Source organism: Prionailurus bengalensis, chromosome A2 (genome assembly GCF_016509475.1).
Source record: "Prionailurus bengalensis isolate Pbe53 chromosome A2, Fcat_Pben_1.1_paternal_pri, whole genome shotgun sequence".
In the NCBI taxonomy this organism is placed as follows: domain Eukaryota; kingdom Metazoa; phylum Chordata; class Mammalia; order Carnivora; family Felidae; genus Prionailurus; species Prionailurus bengalensis.
This window is the reverse complement of record NC_057348.1, coordinates 62,234,490-62,258,788: the sequence shown is the minus strand read 5'-3', so window position 1 is coordinate 62,258,788 and position 24,299 is coordinate 62,234,490. Positions and strand designations below refer to the sequence as shown.

At 52.1% G+C, this 24,299-nt stretch overlaps 2 protein-coding genes across 3 annotated transcripts in view; both read right to left on the bottom strand.

The window, feature by feature from the left end:
• Positions 1 to 1,180, bottom strand: part of UPP1 (uridine phosphorylase 1) — a 29,241-nt gene extending 28,061 nt beyond the window's left edge. The window contains exon 1 of one of the 2 annotated variants that reach the window (XM_043588431.1): positions 936 to 1,180. The gene's annotated coding sequence lies outside the window, so the exon portion shown is untranslated. Of the gene's footprint in view, positions 1 to 624; positions 801 to 935 lie in introns of those variants that run through there. The other variant, XM_043588429.1, reaches the window with a different exon arrangement.
• Positions 1,181 to 8,319: 7,139 nt separating this feature from the next.
• On the bottom strand, positions 8,320 to 24,254 carry CA2H7orf57 (chromosome A2 C7orf57 homolog). Its single transcript, XM_043588428.1, has 9 exons — positions 24,158 to 24,254; positions 23,450 to 23,617; positions 19,044 to 19,229; positions 17,266 to 17,377; positions 15,862 to 16,015; positions 14,371 to 14,468; positions 12,490 to 12,707; positions 10,476 to 10,490; positions 8,320 to 8,481 (listed from the first exon to the last, which is right to left on the bottom strand). The coding sequence occupies exons 2-9, from the start codon at positions 23,502 to 23,504 to the stop codon at positions 8,435 to 8,437; spliced, it is 885 nt and encodes a 294-aa protein (XP_043444363.1). The 5' UTR covers positions 23,505 to 23,617; positions 24,158 to 24,254; the 3' UTR covers positions 8,320 to 8,434.
• Positions 24,255 to 24,299: the final 45 nt, after the last annotated feature.

Genomic DNA, 24,299 nt, shown 5'->3' with positions numbered 1-24,299 from the left:
GCATCCTCCGGGACTGTACCTCCTCCCGGCACGCCTGCTCATCCGCCCGCCGCGCGCGCTGCTCCCCGGTTCCCCGCCCCGCACACTCCTCTCCCTGCACCTGCTCCCCACCCCTGGTCATCCGCCCCGCGCGCCCTCACCGTATACTCCGCTCCTCCTGAAACCTGTTCTCCTCGGACCCCGTGCCCTGCTTCCGGCGCGCCCTGCTCATCCGCCCCACGCGCGCGATGTTCCCCGGTCCCCCGCCCCGCACACTCCTCTCCCTGCACCTGCTTTCCACCTCTGCTCATCCGCCCCGCGCGCCCGGTTAGCAGTGCACCCTCCCCGTACTCCGCTCCCCGAAACCTGTTCTCCCCGGACCCGGTGCTCTGTTCCCCGCACGCTCTGCCCATCGGCCCCGCGCGGGCGCTGCTCCCCGGGCCCCCTCCCCGCACCCCCTCACCGTACACTCCTCTCCCCGCCCCTGCTCCCCACCTCTGCTCACCCTCCCCGTGCGCCCTCTCTTCTCCGAGTACTCCCGTTGCGCACACCCCGCTCCCCGCACATCCTTCCCAGCCCACGGCAGGTGACAGGGAAGCCTGGCTCCGGAAAGCAGATCCCCGAACCCCGGCGGGGACCACTCACCGAAGCGGGGACCCGCAGCGTCAGTTTCGGATCTAAGTTTGAGCGCTGAGCCTGGGTCATCGCCCCGCCGCTGCCCCCTCCCCGCCCCGTTCCGGGAAGGCTGCCCCCAACTCCGCCCAAAGTTGTTTCCTCCTATGGCGGGTGAGGTGGTGAGTCACCGGAGACATCCCGGTTACTCATTAAGCTGCTCTGCCGTGAAGATAACCCCTTGTCAATCTTGAAGAGCAAACAGCAGAGGTTATCCAGCGGCAAATGGGCTTGTGCCAGAAGGGGCAGACCAATTACCAGTGCGGCAAGCAAACTATGCCCACGGAGCAAACCCGAACTCAGAATCCGCTCCCAGAGGACGCGGGGTGGGAGGGGCTGCTTTGAAGGAACGTTCACTGGAGGGAAATGAGAGGCAGGTGGCCTTTCCTCAGCTGCAGGTGATGGAGGTGGAGGTGGGCTCTCATTGGCTGCAGGTGATGGTGGAGGTGGCCCCTCATTGGCTGGCGGCTGTTGCCAGGTAGAGAGGAAATCTTCCTTCTTCCTTCCGCGTGGACTCTGCAGGATGCGGCCAGTGGTCCTGACCTCCGTGGAGGAGCCCAGGTCTGTAGGGGTTGCCCCACCCCCAGCTCCAAAGCCACCGGAGAGAAATAACACGCGGAACCAGCCCTGGGTGGGGTGGTGTCAGGAAACGGGGGCGGGGGGTGCCCGGGCCATGTCCGCTGTGGTCCGTTAATCTCTCCAGTCCCTGATCTGGATTTTCTTCTGAGACTCTGGGTTGTGGGAGCTCCCTAGTAACTGGGCAAAGCCAGGAGATGCTGGCGCAAGAAAGGAAATGACTCATTCGGTCGGCAGCCTAGACTGCAGGGCCTGGCAGCCGCCAAGACTGCAGGCTGACCCGAGCTGCCCTGCAGGTGGCCTGCACAAGCATCCAGCGCCCGAGAGCTCGGTGCCTGAGGATCTCTGGCGCAGAGCACAGCCGTGGCCCGATGACCACGCTGCACCTGACCTGGAAAATCAAATACCCAGGACATATGTGTCAAGGGAACGCCCGGTGAATGCGACAGACCAGAAACGAGATTGTGACCATCTCTAAACCACACCTGAAAGCCCCGCCCACCGCGAGGCCACCCCCGGGCGCCTCCGAGCGGCGCTGCTACAGGCCAAGATGCCAAGGACACACAGGCCAGCCCCGAGGGCCTTGGACTTGTGCACAGAAGTGCTCTGAGCAGCCTCTCCCTGAAGCAGTCATGCCGCAAAGCCCACTGACGACGAATGACACCCACTCCTGGCGGACTGGCCAAGGAGTCATTCCACACCACTCAAAGTCCCCCACAAGGAGCTGAGAATGTTGCAGAACCATTTGTGGAGGCTGGCTTTTGCTGTTGGGTACCACTTCCCAGGTGCAAGTGCCAGCCACCCTTCCTCCCATCTCAGCGGCTCTCCAGCATCCTAGAGCGCTCAGAGGGTAGAAACCTCAGAGAAGGGAGAATGGTGTTCTTCAGACAGCCGGCAGGCCCCACGGCAGGCCATGGAACAGTGTCGTGGATCACAGCCAGCATTCTGATTGTCGATGGGGAAGAATGGAGAAGAAAAGCATCTCCACTCCCGCGGGGAGGAGGCAGGTACCTCTGTGTCGCACAGTGTGGCCCCCAGAACATTTGTAGGTGGCCCCGGACACCAGCTGGATGCCACCAGCTGATATGGTCTTGGCCTCTTTGTCTTTACCTGTATAAGGGCCACTTGTCTCCTAAGGGGGCCATCTGAGCAGGAAAGCCAGGGCCTCTGGGAACTGTCCAACCTGGACCCCAAACACGAGGGGCAAACACGTGCCCCCAACATCAGCCCGCCCGCTTGCTGCTACATAGCTCTGTCCGCACTCAGTTTTCCGCACACCCTTCTTCCCATTCCATCCAGGAATCGTAGGAGTTAATTTCTTAACTGGCACTCAGCACACCTTACAGCCCACAGTGACCGTCCCCTCGTCTCAGTCTATCAGATGGGAAAGATGCCCCAGATAGATCTCTGTTGTGTATAAGCCACTTGTCTGTGGCATTTTTGCAAGGGCAGCTCGATAGGGTAAGATAAAGTTGTAAGGAATAATTACGGAAGGGTGTCTCGTAGCCTTTGCCCCATTGCCCCCCGTGGGGACATTGTGCGGATCCACCCAGGGTTTGACATTAACACAACCCACCAGTGTCCCCTTCACATCGCCGCACGTTTTCTCACACTCGTATTCGTGTTGTGTTCACTTCTATACAGCTTTGTCACATGTGTGACATCGCCACAGTTGAGATGAAGAACTGTCAGTTACCGAAAGAACCCCCATGGTGCCCTATCCCCACCCCTACCCCAATCCCCAAAACCGTTAAGCCCTAGTACCTGCTAATCTGCCCTCAATTTCTAAGATGTCTCATTTTTTTTTAATTAAAAAAATTTTTTTAACGTTTATTCATTTTCAAGAGACAGACTGTAAGGGGGGAGGGGCAGAGAGAGAGACAGAATCTGAAGCAGGCTCCAGGCTCTGAGCTGTCAGCACAAAGCCCGATGCAGGGCTCGAACCCCCAAACTGTGAGACCATGACCTGAGCTGAAGTCGGATGCTTAACTGACTGAGCCACCCAGGTGCCCCTTTTTAAAAATTTCTTAATGTTTATTTATTTTTGAGAGAGACAGGCAGACAGAGTATGGGTGGGGGAGGGCAGAGAGAGAGGGAGACACAGAATCCAAAGCAGGCTTCAGGATCTGAGCTGTCAGCCCAGAGCCTGACATGGGGCTCGAACCTGTGAACTTCAAGATTGTGACCTGAGCCGAAGTCGGACGCTCAACAGACTGAGTCACCCAGGTGCCCCTGAACTGGCTTTTTCTACTCAGAATTCGCTGAAGATTTGTCCACACTGTATGTATTAGTAGTTGGTTCTGGGAAAATTAATAAAAGGAAACTTCATTCAGAATAGAGTCTGATGGACAGCAGGGGGCGCTCTCACACCCTAGCACTTGTTACCAATTCCAGACCCAACAGGAACAGTGGCACCTTGCATCGGGGTACTACTTTAGCTACTACCTTTACTGTCTCAGTGGGAGGAAGGAACACCTCCGGCCCCCGCCATCCCCCCAACAGCCCAGCCAATGAGAAGCAGGCACAGCCCAGCCAATGCGTGAAAGTCTCAGCTCAGCCAATGAGAAGCCACTATATTTTGAGTTCCCAGTTTATTCTAATGAGCTTCTTGTTATCACAGCCTTCCCAGATTCGCTTGCCTCTGTGAGAGTGGTCCTCTCCTTCGTTTTACAGATTCACCTCTGGTTCTGCATGAAGCTTGGTTGTCACAGAGTGCATTTCTCTGCTATTCCTAAATAAACCCATTTTGCTACTCAAAAAACAAAAAAATGGCAGTTTTATGTTTAAAGGCAACAGTTGTTTTTTACCGAGCATTGTGCCCTGATGCAGACTATCCTCTTTAACCAATCGCACGCTGAAAGACAGCCAGGCTGTTTCCAGTGTAGGCTATGAAGAATAAAGCTGCTGTGAAATTTCACGTACAGGTATTTTGTGTGTGTGTGCGTGAACATACATTTTCATTTCCCTGGGATAAATACCAAGAGTGCAATTGCTAGTTGTATGGTAATTACACATTTAGTTGTACAAGAAACTGCCAAATTGTTTCCTGTGGTAGCTGTAATATTTTGCACTTTGCCAGCAATGGATGTGAAATCCACTTTCTCCACATCCTCACCAGTATTTGGTGGTGTAATTATTTTTTACCTTAGCCATTCTGATCATTGTGCATTGATCTCTCATGGTTTTTACTTTGCACTCTCCTGGTGGCTAATAGTGTTGAGCACCTTTTGATGTGCTTACGACATCTGTATACCCTCTTTGGGGAAGTATTCGTTCGTGTCTTTCCCTCATTTTTTTAATGGATTGTTTGGAGGGTTGTTTGGTTATTCTTGTCGAGATTTCAGTGCTCTTTGTATATTCTAGATGCAAGTTCTCTGTTGGATAGATCATCTGCAAACATTGCGAATATCTTCTCCCAGTCTGTAGCTTGTTTTTTGTTTTTGTTTTTATTTTGTTTCATTTTTTGTCCTCTTCATATGAGCTTTCACAGTGAAGAATTCTTTTAATTTTGATGAGATCAATTTATCAGTTTTCTCTTTTCACTCTTTTGCTGTCAAGTCTAAAAGTGATTTGCCTTGTCCTAGATCCTGAGGACTTTTCCTGTGTTTTCTTTAAAGTTTTATTGTTTTATGTTCTACATCTTAGTTCGTGATCTATTTTTATTATTTATTTATTTTTAATTTTTTAAGATGTTTATTTATTTTCAGGAGAGAGAGACAGAGAGACAGAGCACAAGTGGGGGAGGGGCAGAGAGAGAGATAGAGAGAGAGAGAGAGAGAGTCACAGAATCCCAAGCAGGCTCCAGGCTCTGAGCTGTCAGCACAGAGCCTGACTCAGGGCTCGAACTCATGGACTGAGAGATCATGACCTAAGCCAAAGTCAGATGCTTAACTGACTGAGCCACCCAGGCACCCCTCGTGATCCATTTTTAAACATCATGATTTGGTGACTCTGGCTTTTGGGTTTTTGTGGGTTTTGTCTATGGATGGACGGTGGCTCCAGAACCTGTTGTCGAAAAGACTGTCCTATGGCATTGAATTTCCTTTGTTCTTTTGACAGAAGTTAGTGCAGCGTATTTGTGTGTGGGCCTACTTCTGGATTTTCTGTTCTCTTCTAATCAATCATCTGTGTGTCTCTCCCTTTCTGCCAATGCTGCAGTATTTTGGTTACTGTAACTACATAGTAAACGTTAATATTGGGTAGAGTAATTTTCCTGCTTGAATTCTTCTTTTTCAAGATTGTTTCAGCCATGGGACACCTGGGAGGCTCAGTCGGTTGAGCGTCCAGTTTTGGCTCAGGTCATGATCTCATGGTTCGTGGGTTCAAGCCCCTCATCAGGCTCTGTGCTGTCATCGCAGAGCCCGGAGCCTGCTTCGGATACTCTGTCCCCCCTCTCTCACTCTGCCCCCCCTCAAAAATAAACATTTTTTTAAGAGGTTGTTTCAGCCATTCTAAGGCCTCTGCATTTCCATATAGCTTTTAGAATAAGCTTGTCTATATCTGCAAAAATACACCCTGGGAGTTGGATAGAGATTGTCCTAAACCTATAGGCCAGCTGGGTCCTGGCAAAGCCAGGACTCAGCTCCTCCTGAGTCCCTTCAGCTCCTAGTTTGCGGATGGTTTTATCATGAAAGAGTATTGTATTTTCTTTTCAGATGACTTTTCTGGGTGAATTATGATGATCATAATAATGATGATCATGTTTTTTTCCCCTTCATTCTATTAAGGTACTTTATTACATTGATCGATTTTCGTATGTTGCATCAACTTTGCATTCCTGGAGTCAGTCCCACTTGGTCATGTCCTAGAATTCTTTCAATATGCTGGCAGATTTGCTTTGAAACTTATTTTGTGGGCTTTTTTTTTTTTTGAGGATTTTTCAGTAATTTGTTCAGTACTTTCTTGTGATGTCTTTATCAGCCTTTAGTATCAGGATATTCCTGGCCTCATAGGATGAGTTAGGGAGTGTTTTCTCTTCCATTTTTGACAGAAATTGAGAAGAATTGGTTTTAATTCTCTAAATGACTTTTAGCATTTATAAGTAAAGACATCCTGCTTTGGGCTTTTCTTTTATTGGACAGTTTTGGTTTTGGGGGTTTGTTGTTGTTTCGTTTTGTTTTGTTTTTGTTACTGATTCAGTCTCTTGTTATAGATCTGTCCAGATTCTCATTTCTTCTTGAGTTAGTTTGGTAATATGCACACTTCATCCTGATTATCTCATTCTGTCGGAGCACAGAATTGTCTTAGTATTCTCTTATAGTCCTTTTATTTCTATAGTGTTAACGATGTCTCACTTTTATTTTTCATTTTAGTGATGAGCGTCTTCTCTTTGTCTTAGCCAGTCTACTAAAGGGCTGGCAACTTTTCAAAGAATGAGCTTCAGTTTTGTTGATTCTATTGTTTTGTTGTTCTCTGGTTCGTTTATATCTGCCCTAATCTCTTTTGTTTCATTCCCTCTGCCAGCTTTGGGTTTAGTTTGCTCATCTCCTCGTTCCCTGAGATAGTAAAGTCAGGTTGTTGATTTGAGATCTTTCTTTTCTTTTCTCTCTCTGTCTCTTTGTTTTGAGATCTTTATTACTATTTAATGCAGGCATTGCAGCTATAAATATCCCTCTGAGCCCTGCCTTCACGGCATCCCATACGTTTTTGTACGTTGTGGTTTTATTTCATTCATTTCCAAGTATTTTCTAATTTCCCTGTGATGTCCTCTTTGACCTGTCAGTCACTTCCCAATGTGTTAATTTCTGCATAATTGTGAAATACCCAGTTTTCCTTCTGTTATTGATTTCCATTATTCCTTTCTATTATTGATTCCAATGTGGTTACAGAACATAATTTGCATGACCTCCCACACAGTTGAAAATCTACATATAAGTTTTTCCCAAAAGGCTTAACTACTAACAGCCTATTGTTAACCAAAAGTCTGACCCATAACATCAACAGTCGATGAACACGTTTTGTACCTTCTATGGATCACATACTGTGTTCTTACAGGACAGTAAGCTAGAGAAGAGAAAACTAAATGAAGAAAATCATAAGGAAGAGAGAACACATCTGTAATGCTGTCCTGTAGAATGTCCACCTGTCAGTGGACCCGCACAGTTCAAGTCCAGGTTGTTTCAGGGTTGACTGTCCCATTTTTGCTCGATATGACCAGCCATCCACACTGTCTCATGCTCACACATTTCCCTATGGAAATGTTTCCTCAGTTTGCTCACACAGCACAGATGCCCAACTAAGTATCTCGTTTGAAGAACTACAGTTCGGGCATCTGGGAGGCTCAGTCAGTTGAGCATCTGACTCTTGATTTCCACTCAGGTCATGATCTCACGGTTCGTGAGTTCGAGCCCCACATCGGGCTCTGTGCTGACAGAGCAGAGCCTGCTTGGGATTCTCTCTCTGCCCCTCCCCTGCTCACGCTTTCTCTCTCACTCTTTCTCTCTCAAAATAAATAAATAAAACTTTATAAAACCACATTGCAATGCTAATTACGTGTAGCAGTCGCAAAATTTATAAAATAATAAAATTCAGTCTGATTAGTTAAAAAACCATTGTTAAAACTACTAAATTAAATATTAAAATGAGACATAGTTTTACTTAAATGATACAAAATAATAAATGTGTAATATGAATTTCAGCCTATGCAAAAAAGATTAGCAAACATTTTAAACTGGCATATGATATGATGCTTTCACATCAGGTGTTTACAACTTTAAGGCATAATGATAGTAGTGATTTTATCTTAGTGTAAACTATGTCACAATATTCTCAAGTTTTTTTTGAAACAGAGAATATCATCTCTATAGGTATTACAGGACCAAATAATGGAAAAGACTGTGAGTTTCTTCTAGTTAAGGGTCTAAATAGGTTGACTTCAATAGAAATGTCACCAATGGAGACTCACACAGGAGCAGGTGAGGTCAGATGATGATGGGTTGGGGGTGGGGGGGAAAGGGGTTGGTTCCAAGACACTGGGACACCCCAGGCCAGTGAGACGCAGCGTCCCCAAGCCCCATGATTCACATCCCAGAGAAATACAGGAAGCGACACCCAACATTGGTACCATCTATGCAACAGTGATGCCCAATCGGCTAGAAGGTAACTTAGTTCATAAGAATCTATGCTCGTCAAATACAGCAGGAGCCTCAGAAGTATAGTTGTGATGCAGTCACATCTTTTTCAGCCATCAGAAAATGATCGCAGGGGCTTATTTGAGCTCTCCTGGTATGGATGCCGATGGAGATGTGGTCGCCCCTGCAATGCAAAAAGGGAAGAGATGAGTTGACGGGGAAAGAGCAATAAAGACCACATTTTTTGTAAATTAAGAAGTTTTTTAAGGAAAAATTTTTAAAATTTTTTTGAGAGAATTTTTTTTAAGTTTATTTATTTTGGGGTGGGGGGAGGGGCAGAGAGAGAGGGAGACACAGAATCCGAAGCTGGCTCCAGGCTCCGAGCTGTCGGCACAGAGCCCGACGTGGGACTCGAACTCATGAACCGCGAGATCATGACCTGAACCGAAGTCGGACGCTTCGTCAACTGAGCCACCTGGGCGCCCCTGTATATTAAGAAATTTAACCTATTAATTTTAACTAAACGAAAGCACATGTTGGGGCTCCTGGGTGGCTCAGTTGGTTAAGTGTCCAACTCTTGGTTTGGGCTCTGGTCATGATATCCTGGTTCATGGGATCAAGCCTCATGTCAGGCTCCGTACTGACAGTGTGGATGGAGCCTGCTTGGGATTCTCTCTCCCTCTCTCTCTCTGTCCCTCTCCCACTTGCTCTCTATCTCTCTCAAAATAAATAAAAACAAACTTAAAAAAAGAAAGAAAGCACATGTTTCTGTACCTACTTTTGAAAACTACTCCTGACGTCTGCATAAAAATGTAACGCATGGTCCCACCCACAAGCCAAGCACAAATCGTACGGGAAACCTCCGTCTGCAGCCCGTGCATCGCTAGACAAGGGCAGGGGCCCCGTCCATCTTCTGGTCTGTGTCCCCGTGTGCTGAAAAGGCCCCGCGGACACTGATAGAAATGTGCTGAGCTGAACTCGAAGGGAAGGAGCAGGCAGGACGAAGGGTCCCTGTGCTTCCCCAGCCCCAGAGGACACGGCCTGGCTCCTTCCTTGGCACCAAGTGCCTTCAGCAATGCTGGCTCTTTCAAACTAGAAATTTGGGCCAGTAGCGACGGGCCAGCTTTCCAGCACACCAAAGACACACTAGAACGGCTGCAAAAATTGCAGTAAGGAAAAAAACAAACAAACAAAAAAAAAAGCATCAGTAAGAAGCCTGGCTGAGATCCAGAAAGAGCCAGGCTCTCAGGGGAGGACTTTCCAGTCAGAGGGAAAAGGCAAGTTCTGGGTTGGCTGTTGTGGTTGATCAAGTTAAAAGCCAAGACCGACAGGAGAAGAAACAGGAACCAGAAGAGAAGGGCCCGGGGCACGGGAGATTCTGGTGAGGACAGGAGCCTCAGAGACCCAGGGGCAGGGAGGCAGGGGCACCCAGTCACAGGTGACAAGGGCTGTATGGCTTCCCCAGCCTTTCTGTTCCTCTGAGATCAGATGATGATGGGGGGGGGGGGGGGTGGCGGGGAAGGGGTTGGTTTCCCCTTTCTCTACTTTAAGCACAGGGATGATGTAGCACCTGCCATGATTTGTTTCCTGATAGAAAAGTTTATAAACTTGTGCTAATATCAGGCGAGAATTCCTTGACTGGATCATCTATTTCACTGGCAGTAAAGTAAGTTCCACCTACTGAAGGCAGTGCAGAAAGACCATGACAATCATCCTGCTATATCGCTGGGGGGGGGGGGGGGGGGGGGGCGGGGGGAAACCTGTGAACCTGCCGCCCATGCGGGAGCTCCCCTGCGCCCCCACCGCCCAGGGCCAGGTCATTCCTGTCCCATTATCGAGACCTCTGTCACCGTGTGTAACCAAACGGGTCTCGGGACTAAACCAGGGCGTCTCTCCCCCCCCCCCCCCCCCCCCCGTCTTGGAGAATGCGCATAAGACAGCAAAAGAATCTTGACGGACTTGCTCCTTCTCTTTGTGCCCCCAAACTGTGTTCCCAGGACGCTGATTTTTAAGTGTCGCTGGCGCCCCCTTGCGGTTAGAACACATGCAGTTCGGAGAAAGACGGCCCGGCTGCCCAGAAGCTTCAGCTTCAGAGCTAACTACCTCCGTCCATCGATATTTTTGCGTGGGGGACACTTTTCATATTTGGGCGCACTCGGTTTCTCTAGAAGTACTCACTTGGAGAAGGAGAATCTGTAACAAAGAACAAGTACAGGAGGTCAATTTAGTCAAACAGAGTTGGTACTAAATGAATTAGCACTTTGGGGGGGCACCTGGGTGGCTCAGTGGGTTAAGTGTCTGACTCTTGATTTCGGTTCAGGTCTTGATCTCACGGTTTGTGATTTCAAGTCCTGCATCCGGCTCTGTGGTGACAGTATGGAGACTGCTTGGGATTCTCTCTCTCTCTCTCTCTCTCTCTCTCTACGTCCCCCCACTTGCACTCTTTCTCCCTCTCAAAAATAAATTTTAAAAGCATTAGTACTTTAAATTTTTTTAATGTTTATTTATTTTTGAGAGAGAGACAGAGCACGGGCAGAGAGAGAGAGAGACACAGAATATGAAGCAGGCTCCAGGCTCTGAGATGTCGGCACAGAGCCCACATGGAGCTTGAACTCACGAACCGTGAGATCATGACCTGAGCTGAAATTGGACGCTTAACTAACTGAGCCACCCAGGTGCCCCAAGAATTAATACTTTAAATAATCACTTAAAAGACTTCGTAAAAGGCTGTATCACTGAAAACACTGAGCCACAGAACACAACCAACATGGAAAAGTTTGAAAGTGCACTTTTTATTGGCATCAAATGTGAACTTGTCACACATCCATTTTACGACGGAGAGAAGACACATCATCAATAGAAGTGGCCGGGCCCCCGTGGTGGGGGCACAAAGCAGGTGCACGGACAGCATCCCCTCACGTGGGGTCTGTCGGGAGTGGCTACCCTCAGAGTAAGGGACTGGCTGGCAAAGGCAGGCAGAGACCTTGCTGACAAACATACACATAAAGCACTTCAGATGCTTGTAGAGACATAACACATCTCCTTCCTTCTTAACCAAAGAAATGAAGCCTCAAGAGAAAAAAACAAGCTGCCTATAGGCAAATGGCCAATAATCACCGAGCCACAGAAAGTAAACAATACTCGATGGGCTTTACGATGGATGTAGCCAAAACTAAGACTAATTCCACCCGTTGCTATCACTGGTAAAAATCAAAACTAATATAGTATTTGGAACATCTAATTACAGGGACACTTCCAAACTATTCAGAATTTAATAACAAAGTTTAAGAAATGTGGATAATGGGGGGGAGGGGTTTATACCTGGGTGTATCAGTTGGTTAAGCGTCCGAGTTCGGCTCAGGTCATGATCTCACAGTCTGTGAGTTGAAGCCCCACATTGGGCTCTGTACTGACAGCTTAGAGCCTGGAGCCTGCTTTGGATTCTGTGTCTCCCCCTCTCTTTGCCCCTTCCACACGTATACTCTGTCTCTCTTTCTCGCTCAAAAATAAACACTAAAAAAAATTTTTTTTAAATAAAAAGAGTTAAAAAAAAGAAATGTGGATAACAGAATAATTCCAAGTTTGAACCATGAGTTCTGTGTACATACCTGAGGGCTTCTTATGAACCTGCCCCAAAGGGGACCGGCTGCCTACACAGAAGTTCACACATCATAGGGGCCAGGATCTTAGATCAAAGGACACTAAATATGATATCGTTTGGTATCTTATTTGTCTGTGTGTATGTGACGTATCGAAAGATTTGAAATTAAAAGAAAACGTAAAGGGACACCTGGATGGCTCAGTGGGTTAAGTCTCTGACTCTTGATTTCGGCTCAGGTCATGATCTCAAGGTTCGTGGGTTTGAGCCCCGCGCCGGGCTCTACGCTCACAGTGCACGGGGAGCCCTGCCTGGGATTCTCTCTCTCGGTCTCTCTCTGCCCCTCCCTTGCTCTCTCTCTCCGTCTCTCTCAAAGCCACAGCGATCATGACTCATGCGATTCGCGTGAATAAAGAGGACAAAAGCAAAACCTGTACAATCCTCCTGAGTATGTGTGACCTCCACGCTTCCGTAGGATTTTACGTGGTGTTTAGATTACTCAGCTCGAGATCCAAAATGAGACAAGAAAAAGCCCGAGGGGCCGTCCCAAGGAACAGAAACCACAGCAGACAGGGACTGCGGGGTGCACTTCACCTTGAGCGTCCTCGGAGCCCTCGGGCAGCTCCGGGTCTGGGTTCGGGCCTCCACCCTGGAGCCCTCCGGGGTCTTGCGCAGACGTGGACGGCGGGGCTGCTCCCGGTGTCCGCAGGGCCCTCCCGTCCGAGTCAGCTCGTTGCTGCAACCACTCATCTTTGTACCCATTGCTGATAAGTTTGGAAAAGTTGGTGGGTGAACTGGTTTTTTGCCCGGGCCTCAAAAAGAGAGAAATTAGTGCCAAACTTCAGTACAAAGGTTAATGACAATCCAGAACAGTCCGCAGTGAGCATACTGCTAATAACTTGGATATGTTATCGCCCCTTAAAACCCAACGGGGATAATTCTCTGTCCCTCTCTCTGTCTCTGTCTCTCTCTCCCTCCCTCTCTCTCTCTCTCTCTCTCTCTCCTTTCTCAATGTCTCTCTCCCCGTGTTCAGCATAAGAAAATACACTTGGTGGGCACTTGGGTGGCTCAGTCAGTTAATCACCCAACTTCAGCTCAGGTCATGATCTCATGGTCCGTGGGCTCAAGCCCCATGTCGGGCTCTGCGCTGATGGCTCGGAGCCTGGAGCCTGCTTCGGATTCTGCGTCTCCCTCTCTCTCTGCCCCTCCCCCACTAGTATTCTGTCTCCCTCGCTCTCAAAAATGAACAGATGTTAAAAAGAATTTTTTTTTAAAGCAAACGCACTTGCTATCATCCCTGTATGTGCCGAGAGCCTGCAGAATCCACCTTCCACCACCTGTCTTCGGGACATCCAAGCAGAAAACTAATGATGATGCTTTTCGCAGGGACGAAACCTTCACACCCCCCTCCCCTGGTTGTGATGGTTGCCCGGACTCTACCATTTCTTTCACAAATGATCGCTTTCTTAATGAGGTCTTCCTTGACATTAATGATCATCTGCCGGTTGAGCCCCTGGCTGGTTGACACAGTGGAGCCTATGGCTCCTGGCCTGGGGGTCAAGAGTTCGAGCCCCACGTTGGGTGTAGAGATTGCTTAAATAAATAAACTCCAAAAACAAAAGATGATCTACCACTCTCTGCACAGCTTTGCCTTCTATCTGCCATTAAGTCAGCGACTGCACGTTCGCGGGTCTCACCTACGCTGAAGAGTGACAGGGGCCTCGGACGTGGATGGAGTCGCACAGGTGACACAGGTCACCTGCTCTCTCTGAGCCTCGGGCTCCTAACCTGCAAATCGCTCTGTGGTGAAGGGTATTCCCAGTGTCCCCCACCCTCTAAGTATATATTTTCTCCACCCCCAGTGGCAGCGTGGTGCTCTCAGGTCTGTCCTGCTGTTTATCTCCCACGGGACAGGAGGCTGCAGGAGGAACCAGTCGGATAACTGGTGACGTGACTTCTGGCACTAACTGAGGTTCTGCCAGCCGTGCACAGTCAGAGCACCCACCGCCAGCTGCGGACACGGGGTCCAGGCCTTGGTGACAGATAAAGTCAGGATGGGACAACACACTCACGTAAGGCTGATGGCCCCGAATTTAAAAGGCGAGCCTCGCTGAGGACAGGGTCCCCAGGGGCGTCTCAGGCAGGACACAGGCTCACGGAGACAGAACCACTGGTTGGAGAAGTTCGGCACCCACACGGCAAAGACGTGGATGGGGACGGCTGTGCTCCGCGGGGCCACAACGGATGTCAGGGGGGAAGGACCAGCGAACGAGGAGCCCAGTGGGCGAGGCCGGGCTACGGGGCGTGACATCAACGTTGTGTCTCCGACACGTGTTGCCAGGAAGCCAGCATCATTAGGCCGCCACCAGCCCAGCGCCTTGTTGCCATCATTGTCACTTTGTCCCCCAAACGGAGCACCGAAGAGACCAAACCTGAACCTGACCCAGACAGCACTCGCTCTGTCCGTGCACTTACATGGGAGGGAAGGACAGTCTGCTTCCTGCAGGCTCTTTGGGGCCAAGCGGGGTCCCCACTTTGCTCGGGTACTTGGAGTTGATGGCTGGTAGCCGCACCTGTTGAGGGAAAACAGGAGAAGGAGACTCACAGACGGTGGAGAAGGACCGCCTGTGAGCGTGGTCATTACGTCACCGGCCACACAACTCGACAAAAGTCCCATAAAACGGTTACGTCGTGGAGACTCTCCGTGATTCCGCAGCAGTTGCCGGGCCTGGCTGCAAAGGGCCTTGGGAGTGTGGGGGCCACGGACCGGCTCTGCGCCCTGATGGTGGTGGAGGTAATACAATGGGTGCATTTGTCAAAACTCCTGGAACGGTGCTCGGTAAAAAGGTGTAGATTAGATTGTAACGAAATAGGGGAAAATGCTACAGGAAAACAGAAAAAAACGAACAGAGAAACAAGGACGCCCACAAACCCAGGGACGTATTGCAAACATTCACAGGAAGACAAAGGGGGGCCTTTGGGAAAGACGAGACACGATCCTGCAGGTGTGTGAGACCCCATAATGCTGGCCGTCCACGGGTGACATTTTGGCCGAAATATTGTCTCCTGTCTGCCACATGTCAACTCCGCGTCCCAGATCCACGCCTGGAGGCCCAGAGGGGAAGAGCAAGGGAACAGCCAGGCCCTCACCAGAGGCTGGGGTTGGACACTCGTCAAATCCAGCACAACCTACTAGATTCACTTGGTGGCTGGCGCCCGTCCACGTTCAAGGTCTTACTCTAGCCGTGCCAAAGGCCTGCGGGCTGTGGGCGGTTCCGGCGAGCTGTGCACGGAAGCAAGGTGAAGATACAGGGCTGCTGTCCGGGTCGTCCCTGACGGGTGCCCATCCCCCTGGCTGTCACCCGCACCTCTCACACAGCTTCTGTCAATGGCTCCAGAGATGACCCCGCCTGATGGGGGGCTGTGCGGCCTTTAGCATTTCAAAGGTCCCCTAGACCTGTGCTGTGGCACTCAGAGATCCTGAAAACAGTCCACATTGGGGCGCCTGGGGGGCTCAGTCGGTTAAGCATCCCACTTTTGATTTCAGCTCGGGTCTTGATTTCACCGTTTGTGAGTTCCAGCCCCGCATCGGGCTCTGTGCTGACAATGCAGAGGCTGCTTGGGATTCTCTCCCTCTCTCTCTGCCCACCGCCACCCCCCCCCCCGCCAAAATAAATAAATAAATAATTTTTTTAAAAATCCAGGGACACCTGGGTGGCTCCGTCAGTTAAACGTCCTACTTCGGTTCAGGTCAGGATCTCACGGTTCGTGGGTTCTGGCCCCGCGTCGGGCTCTGTGCTGACAGCCTGCTTCAGATTCTGTGTCGCCCTCTCTCTCTGCCCCTCCCCTCTCTCAAAATAATAAACATTTAACACACAGAACCATGAACGAGACACACAGCCATCGGCTACATGGCTTATTCAGGGAGCCGCAAGCAGGGGGACGCTGCTGTCAGACGCCCGTCACCTTTTTTTTCTCCTCACGTTCCTCCGCCTCCCTCTGCCAGACAGTTTTCACGTCAAAGTCGAAAGGCCCTCTTCTGGACTCATAGTTACCGTTGTTCTGATCGGGGTTAAACTCTTCATACACCATGTAATCCGGCATGGAGATGGCAGGGATCCTGCAGAAACAGGTGGGAGCACCCAGCCTGGTGCCACTTCCTTGCCCCCCTCCTTTCTTCCTCCCCTCCCCCCTCCTCTTCCTGTCCCTCTCCCTCCCTCCCTCTCCCTCTTTCCCTCCCCCTCCCTCCTCCTTTCTTCCTCCCCTCCCCCCTCCTCTTCCTGTCCCTCTCCCTCCGTCCCCTCTCCTTTCCCTCCCCTCTCCCTCCTCCTTTCTTCCTCCCCTCCCCCCTCCTCTTCCTGTCCCTCTCCCTCCCTCCCCTCTCCCTCTTTCCCTCCCCCTCCCTCCTCCTTTCTTCCTCCCCTCCCCCTCCTCTTCCTGTCCCTCTCCCTCCCTCCCCTCTCCCTCTTTCCCTCCCCCTCCCTCCTCCTTTCTTCCTCCCCTCCCCCTCCTCTTCCTGTCCCTCTCCCTCCGTCCCCTCTCCTTTCCCTCCCCTCTCCCTCCTCCTTTCTTCCTCCCCTCCCCCTCCTCTTCCTGTCCCTCTCCCTCCCTCCCCTCTCCCTCTTTCCCTCCCCTCTCCCTCCTCCTTTCTTCCTCCCCTCCCCCTCCTCTTCCTGTCCCTCTCCCTCCCTCCCCTCTCCCTCTTTCCCTCCCCTCTCCCTCCTCCTTTCTTCCTCCCCTCCCCCTCCTCTTCCTGTCCCTCTCCCTCCCTCCCCTTTCCCTCTTTCCCTCCCCCTCCCTCCTCCTTTCTTCCTCCCCTCCCCCCTCCTCTTCCTGTCCCTCTCCCTCCCTCCCCTCTCCCTCTTTCCCTCCCCCTCCCTCCTCCTTTCTTCCTCCCCTCCCCCCTCCTCTTCCTGTCCCTCTCCCTCCCTCCCTTCTCCCTCTTTCCCTCCCCCTCCCTCCTCCTTTCTTCCTCCCCTCCCCCTCCTCTTCCTGTCCATCTCCCTCCCTCCCCCTCCCTCCCCTCTCCTTCAGGCAGGCTTGGGGGACTCTGTGATCACTTATGCCACACCCCTGCCCAACTGTGGACTGCCTCACCACCTGGCGGGCTTAGTCGGTTAAGCGTCAGACTTTGGCTCAGGTCATGATCTCATGGTTCATCGGTTTGAGTCCCACATCGGGCTCTGTGCTGACAGCTCTGAGCCTGGAGTCTGCTTGGGATTCTCTCTTTCTCTCCCCCCGCCCCTGCTCAATCTCTCTTTCTCTCAAAATAAATACACAAACCTTAAAAATAAATAAATGAATGAATGAAATGCACAATGAGCTACCCTCTCGCTACAGAGATGGCCCAGGAGGCCTTGGGATACTCACTGCCTCTGCTCAGCCGTGGGCGGCTTGCTGTGGTGAATGTACCAGTCCGGCAGGGAGTATGCAACCGGGGAGGCTTTCCTGGTCCCGGCCACCACCAGGTGCTTCAGCAGATCTCAGAGCCAAAAAGACGCAGCTGTGAGCACACAGGTCACCATTGACAGCAGTGTGTGTGGGGGGGAGGGGGTGCCCTGTGACTTCCAGGGTCACCTCTGGGCTCTCAGGTGGGCAGGACTGTGTCTGGTCCCCACCTGCCCGTGCACGTGCCCAGATGTGCACCCCTTCCCCCAAATCCTGCCCAGCTACTGAGCTGGCACCCGTGTGTGCCGACATCCACCATCCCAGGTGACATCCGTGGGGACACGGGGACTGTGGGCTGGCTGCCCCCCTCACCTACCCCTGCACAGTCCAACTGCTCTCCATGGCTGTGCAGCTGTCCTCGCAGGCTTCCCAGGGAACGTGGGTGAGGGGAACTGGTAATCGGGGCCTCCCCTTGGAGTCCCAGGACAGGGACAGAGCCTGAGACCCACCCTGCTCCCAAACCCCCTGCCTCGCTGGGGCCCCAAAGGGGTCAACAGGAAGGCGGGGATGGCGCGGGGGGGGGGGGGGGGTCTGGCCCTGCTTGCTCCTGAGCCAGCTGTCACTGATTGCTTAGGATCCGTAGGGAATGTTTAGCACTTTATGTCGCTTTTGGTTTTCAGATATTTCAGATTAGGGGAAAGTGGCAGGAACAGCATGGATTCCTCTTGGCCTCCTCCAGATGCTCGTGTCTCATTTCACCTTTGCTGCCTCCCTCTCTCCCTCCCTCTTCCTCCCCCGCCCCCATTGGTATTGTCACTGTCCCTGCTGTTTGGGGGCAGTTAGGGACCCCCTTGCAGACCTGAGGGCGGCAGGCTCTAGAGGACAATTGTCACATGATCCCAGCCCACGATCTGCACCAGGAAGTCAGTGCACACGCGACTGTCTTGTCTAACCTGCAGACCCATCCAGATTGTGCTGGCGATCCTATTGACTTTCCCTAAACCAGTGGCGGGGGAGCGGGGAGGGGGGTGGAAGGACATCACAGTCCTGTCCCAGCCTTGCATGGAGAGAGTGGAATGGATTGTTCTGGACTTTTCTAAAGCCTTTCGGGGCTGACCCCTGCCCCTGCTCGACAGTCTCTGAGCATGACCAGGCAGTATTTCTCGGACAAATCACAGGTCGAGGCAGACGTTCCCCACCATCGCCGCAGACACCCGTGCAGGGTCTTTGTTATTGAAAACACATTAGAACCCGGGACGAGGGCAATGAGGATAAGCCGTGGGAATGGGCCCTGGGAATGGGCCACGGGTATGGGCCACGGGAATGGGCTCCGGGAAGGAGCCACAGGAATGGGCCACGGGAACGAGCCACGGGAATGGGCCCCGGGAATGGGCCATGGGAATGGGCCGTGGGAATGGGCACTGGGCACGCTGGAGAGCCGGCTGTCCCCACAAGGCCATCGAAGTCGCAGGGACACACCTTCTGCGAGTGACAATGACATGGGGCGGGTAACCCCTGCAAAGGTGCCTCTCACAAGCCAGTTCTGCACATTCAGTCTCGTCAATGCTGTTGTCAACAGTGGGCACATCCTGTGGGTTACACACGCCCCGCGCTGCGTCCGCCACCCCTGGCGTCCCAAGGCTTTGGGCAGAACTTCTAGGTTCTTCAGCAACATATTTACATGGAGGAAAGGGTGACCAGCGCGACCCAATCCCCTTGTCCACGCAGCAGGGACCCTGGGGCGTGTGTGGGGTTCTTACCGGGCCGACCGCCTCGCTTCGCGAGCTTCACATACTCCGAGTCGGTTTCCTTGATCCAGTACCTGCGCGGCCCCGGCAGGTGCCCGTTGGGAGGCTCACTCAAGTCACTGAGGCCGGGTATCTGGGAAGCCGGGGGGGCGTCCATGGGCTTCTCGGACCGCTTCACGGGAAGGTGGTAATACCAGTCTGGAGGAGAGGGGCCGGAAGCCCGCTTGTTACCCAGAGTTCAAGTTGGTGTGCCCCACTGCCCACAACATAGCTATGCCAGGGAGAGCATCTCACCCTCCACAGGACACCAGCATGGGAGAATCCACCATGGGACATTTGTATAGGAGAAACCACCACGGGACATCACTATGGGAGAAACTTCCACAGGACATCAGTACAGGAGATACCACCATGGGACATTTGCACAGGAGAAACCACCACAGGAATCAGCACAGGAGACACCACCACAGGACATTTGCACAGGAGACACCATCACAGGAGACCAGTGGGGAGAAAATGCTCTCTTTCGAATGCCTGTGCTGAGGTTGTGTGGGTTAAGCCGCTGATCCCACCCAAAGGAAGATCTCCCTCTATGAGGCCCTGCTGTTCCTCTGCTACAGGCTGCACGTCTGCTCCAAAGAGGTAGCAACAGGGTGTCCTCCAAGGTACCAGATCCCCTCCTGTGTGTCCCCTGCTCTCTCTCCTCTGTGGAACTGGCAGTAAACTGCATTTCTGGATATATTGGGGAATACACATTCCCGCAAAGTCCACACTCACTTAAAACACTGCAGGCCAGCGTCCAGGACATGTGGCCAGTGCTGGCCAAGATCTGTTGAACTCAGTATACTAAAGACGCTGAGATACAAAACCCATCACAGCAGCAGCAGCCTCAGAGAGCGAGGCCAGCAGCCTGACAGGAGCAGGAAGAGGCAGGACCGGGCCCCGTGGGGAGCCCCCCCCCACCTCCCACGTCCCACGCCCTGGGGCCGGAGCCCAGGTGGGCCACCTCTCAGGTGTGGGAACCCCAGCACATAAATCTCTCTGCTCCCTTCATCTGCGTTGAGGCCACAGTGGGGCCCCACGAGCGAGAAGTCACAAGTGCGACTCTGACAAGCAGAAGCCATGACCTCGGCCAGGCAGCCACGTGTTACGGGAGACCTCCTCGGACTGCGGGCACATGAGGTGGCTGAGCCTAGCTCCCAGGAAATCTTAAGTGGGTCCCGCAGAGTTGGAGCGCAGTGAGCACGGACCAAGGGGACAGGAGGTGTGGCACTGCACGGATGAACCAGAGGAGAAGGAAGGCAGCCCGCTGTCTGCCCTTCCTCCCTTCCTTGGTCTGAACCCCACGACCCACGGGGCCCCTAAGTGGGCACAGGAGCTGAGGGCGTCCAGGATGGCCCTGCCAGGCATGAGAGGTGGGGGTGGAACCCCAGAGACCTTCAGTGACCAGGGTCCACCTATGATCCCGCAGTGAGAAGACATTGGGGACACCCGGACTACGGGTGCTTCAGGTGACCCTGCAGCAGAAACGGATTAGTCCAAATGTAAGAAAAAATATCCCTGCTGATTGAAAACTTGGGAAACAAAGTGAAGGAAGAATGTAAAATACAACAGATGCCATTAATGTGACACACGCGACTCGTACATTTACGAGCACTTATTGGAATGCGCTGTCACAGATTCATGACCTTCAGGGTCTAACACAGTGCCAGGCTCCCAACAGGTGTGATGAATAATAGTATGTGTCACCTAGGCTGGGCCATGGTGCCCAGATTTTTGGTCATATGTTTTCTAGATGCTTCTGTGAAGATATTTTTCAGATGAGATTCACATTTACGTTAGTGGACTCTGATTAAAGCAGATCGCCCTCCATAATGTGGGTGGGCCACATCTAACCAGTGGAAGGCTTTAAGAGAAAATGACTGAAGTCTTCCAGGGGGAGGGAGGAATTTTACAGCTCTTCCCTGCAGATTCTATGTGAGCTGGTTCCTCTTTCAAGATAGATGATAGATAGATAGATAGATAGATAGATAGATAGACAGACGTCCTATTGGTTCTGTTGCTCTGGAGAACTCTAATACAGTAGGAGCACAGGAAACCGTGTTGAAGAAGTTGATTCATGTAACACACAAGGAACTCACGAATGATTGTCTTCTAAAGGTAAGAGCTTACACATCCGATTTCCACCTGTAACTAAAGCTGGGTTCACTGCATCAAAACGAATGATGTTTAAACATAACAAAAATTAATGTCTAAAGGACAGTAATGAGCTGAATCAGCATTATGCTTTTGAGAATGGAAGAAAGCACTGGGAAAGGTCTAAAGAATGGAGCAGAAGCTCACAGATCATTGGAGCTTTAGGAGGAAGCACAAAGCAGCTTCCTACACTCATCATATTCTGCTCAAAAATTTTCTCTTTTAGAAGGAAGGCACGCACTCTTTGCTTTATTTTTCCTCTCTGTGTTTTGATTACTAATTAATCCACAGGGAACAGTGTACCTTCTGGTTCTCATTACTGGAAGCTTCGGGCAGGCACTGAATCTACTCCAGTAGGGCATTTATAACTGAGCAAAGGAGCACACACACCACACATACACACACACACACAGTGAAAACAATGAGAGCTGTCTTGTAACTTCCATAACTTAGAAATTATTAGTACTTGTATAGCAATTACTATCATTACTAAGGTGATCAATTAGTATCATTTGGATTTCTTTGTTTCTTTTTTTCTTTTTTAACCACCAGGTTGGGTATCATGCAGGTATTTTTTTTTAAGCAGCTCTTTTTATTCATTTTTATTTTTTAGAGAGAGCACAAGCAGAGGAGAGGAGCAGAGAGAGAGAGAGAGAGAGAGAGAGAGAATCTTAAGCAGGCTCCGCGCTCAGCACAGAGCCCAACACACGGCTCAGTTCCACGATCCTGGGGATCCTGAGCTCAACTGACTAAGCCACCCAGGCGCCCCTCCCTGACTCCCCACCTGCAGGACAGGAGCACCTCATGTTATCAATAAGGAGAAGGCAGACAGGGGCTCTGACACCCAAGACCAGGGGCTGCCAGACTTCTAGTCACAGGGCAGGATTACGTGCCCACTTAGCCCCGCAGACAGCCATATTCCTGCCTTTGGGCTGCGGCCGCCTTGCAGAGCAGGGGTTAAAGCCTGGGCGGAGGAGCCCCCGTGGGAGGTGCCATCCTGGGCTAGTGTGAGGTCTATCAATAAGGGTTAATGATACCTCGTCAAGTCATTTTGAGGTTAAGGGTCAGTGTATAAAAGTGCTTAGGATGGTACCTGCCGTTTGTCAGTGTCCATTGGTGTTGTGTATACAGGGGAAGCCACTAAGGCTTGGAGAAGTCACATATAGGCTGAGAGCCAACGGAGGCAAAGAGGAACCTGTCAGCCCTCCCCCTGAAACACACACCCATGTGCCCAGCACAGCCACGGTGTCACCAAAAGCAGTCAGTCAGATCTCACAAGCTCATTTAGAAATGCCACGGCCAGGCTTCCTAACACCTCTGAGCAGATGTGAGTGAGGCAGGTGACTGCCAGCTCCCGCCCTGTGGCTCCCAGCGGAGCATCAAATCCTCTTGTCCAGCCTTTCATCCCGCCCTCACGAAAGGGGGAGAACCCTCACAAAAGGGGGAGAAATCGGGGCCCTAGGTGGCTCAGTCAGTTAAGGGCCAACTTCAGCCCAGGTCATGATCTTGAGGTGCTTGGGTTCGAGCCCCGAGTTGGGCTCTGTGCTGACAGCTGGGAGCCTGGAGCCTGCTTCGGATCCTGTGTCTCCCTCTCTCTCTGCCCCTCCCCTGCTCACACACACTCTCTCTCTCTCTCTCAAAAATAAATAAACATTAAACAAAATTTTTAAAAAGGGGGGGATCAAAACAAGAGTCCCAGACAGACCACAGCATGCACCTCTTTTTCCTTCCGTTCTGCCCAGCTTCAAACCCTGCTGAGTGAGAAGCCCCACTGCCCCACCAGCCTCCACCCAATTCTTGTTTTCTGCATCCAGCACGTAAATGTGGAGGCGATTAAAGTACTAGCGGGAGATGGGTGGTGAGATAGGAAGTCCCTGGATCAACACTGGAGGAAGCAGCTCACCAACGGTCAAACCATTTACAGGAAAATTGCAGAGATCTTACCCCCCAGAAGCTGAGACAACACTGGGAAACCTGGTTTTCTTTTGTCGAAAATAAAGAAAAAGAAGACTAGCTGTGTTTTTGCTTCCCCCCCCCCCTTTTCTTTTAATGTCTCCCTTTAAGCTGCTTTGACCCTGGGGCACAGAAGCAGCTCTCTTTGAGGGTATCCCGTTAGTTTCACCCCAGCCCCACGTGCCCACACGCTCAGGACGCTGGGCTGGGGGCCAGCCCTCCCTCGGCAGAGCGAACACGAACGCGGGCTCTGTTAGCTGGACACTCACCGCAGGGAGCATAGCGGCTGGCGGCGCCCTGCAGCTCCTTGTTTGTGTTCCTCATGCGGGCCTACAGGCGACAGGCTGGACCAGGTGACCACGGGTGAGGAGGGAACCGCCCCTGGTGCTGACTGTAGAGGCCACTTCCGAGGGCCTGCCCTCTCCGTCCACCTCCACCTGACAGGTATGCAGGCTCTCGTCATTAAGGAAGGGCATACACGACCCCATGCAGCAGGGGCATGTGCATGCTGGTATACAACAGGAGCACCTCATCAGGGGCACGTGGAGGCGGGTACACAGCAGGGGCACGTTCACGCAGGCACACAACAGGGGACAGCAGGTGACAGTCGGTACGCATCAGGAGGCCATCCACACAGGTATACAGCAGGGGCATACACACTCTCGTATACACAGGAGCATATCCATGCCAGGTATACAGCAGAGGGAAGTCTGTGTCCGGTACTCAGCAGGGGCACACTACACGGGTACACAGCAGGAGTTTATCCACACGGGTATAAGGCAGGGGCACGACGACACGGGTATACAGCAGGAGCACATCCACGCCGCCGGGTATACAGCAGGGGCATGTCCATGCGGGTACACAGCTGGGCAGCGTGTGATCGCGTGGCGGCGGGACTCATGCAGGTGGCCGGGTGCTCTCCGGGCACGGGGTGACAGGTGGCCCCCGCCCCGCCCCCTGCCTCCCGCCCCGCTCACCCGCCGGTCGAGGGTCTCCCTGAATGCTGTGCGCACCGCCGGAGACGACTCTGCCCACGGGCGGCTGGGGCCAGCGCAGCCCAGCCCACACTCCCAGCGGGCGCGAAACCACAACAACATGCGTCGTCCCGGCAACGCCCCC

What these genes read in the sequence shown, in the direction of transcription:
- CA2H7orf57 (XM_043588428.1), bottom strand. Translation starts at nt 23,504, where the DNA reads ATGAGGAACACAAACAAGGAGCTGCAGGGCGCCGCCAGCCGCTATGCT. An exon ending in CCCACGGCTGAGCAGAGGCA is followed by an intron (nt 16,016 to 17,265) that starts GTGAGTATCCCA and finishes CTGTTTCTGCAG; the next exon opens with GATCCCTGCCATCTCCATGC. An exon ending in AGACTGTCCTTCCCTCCCAT is followed by an intron (nt 12,708 to 14,370) that starts GTAAGTGCACGG and finishes TCTCTTTTTGAG; the next exon opens with GCCCGGGCAAAAAACCAGTT.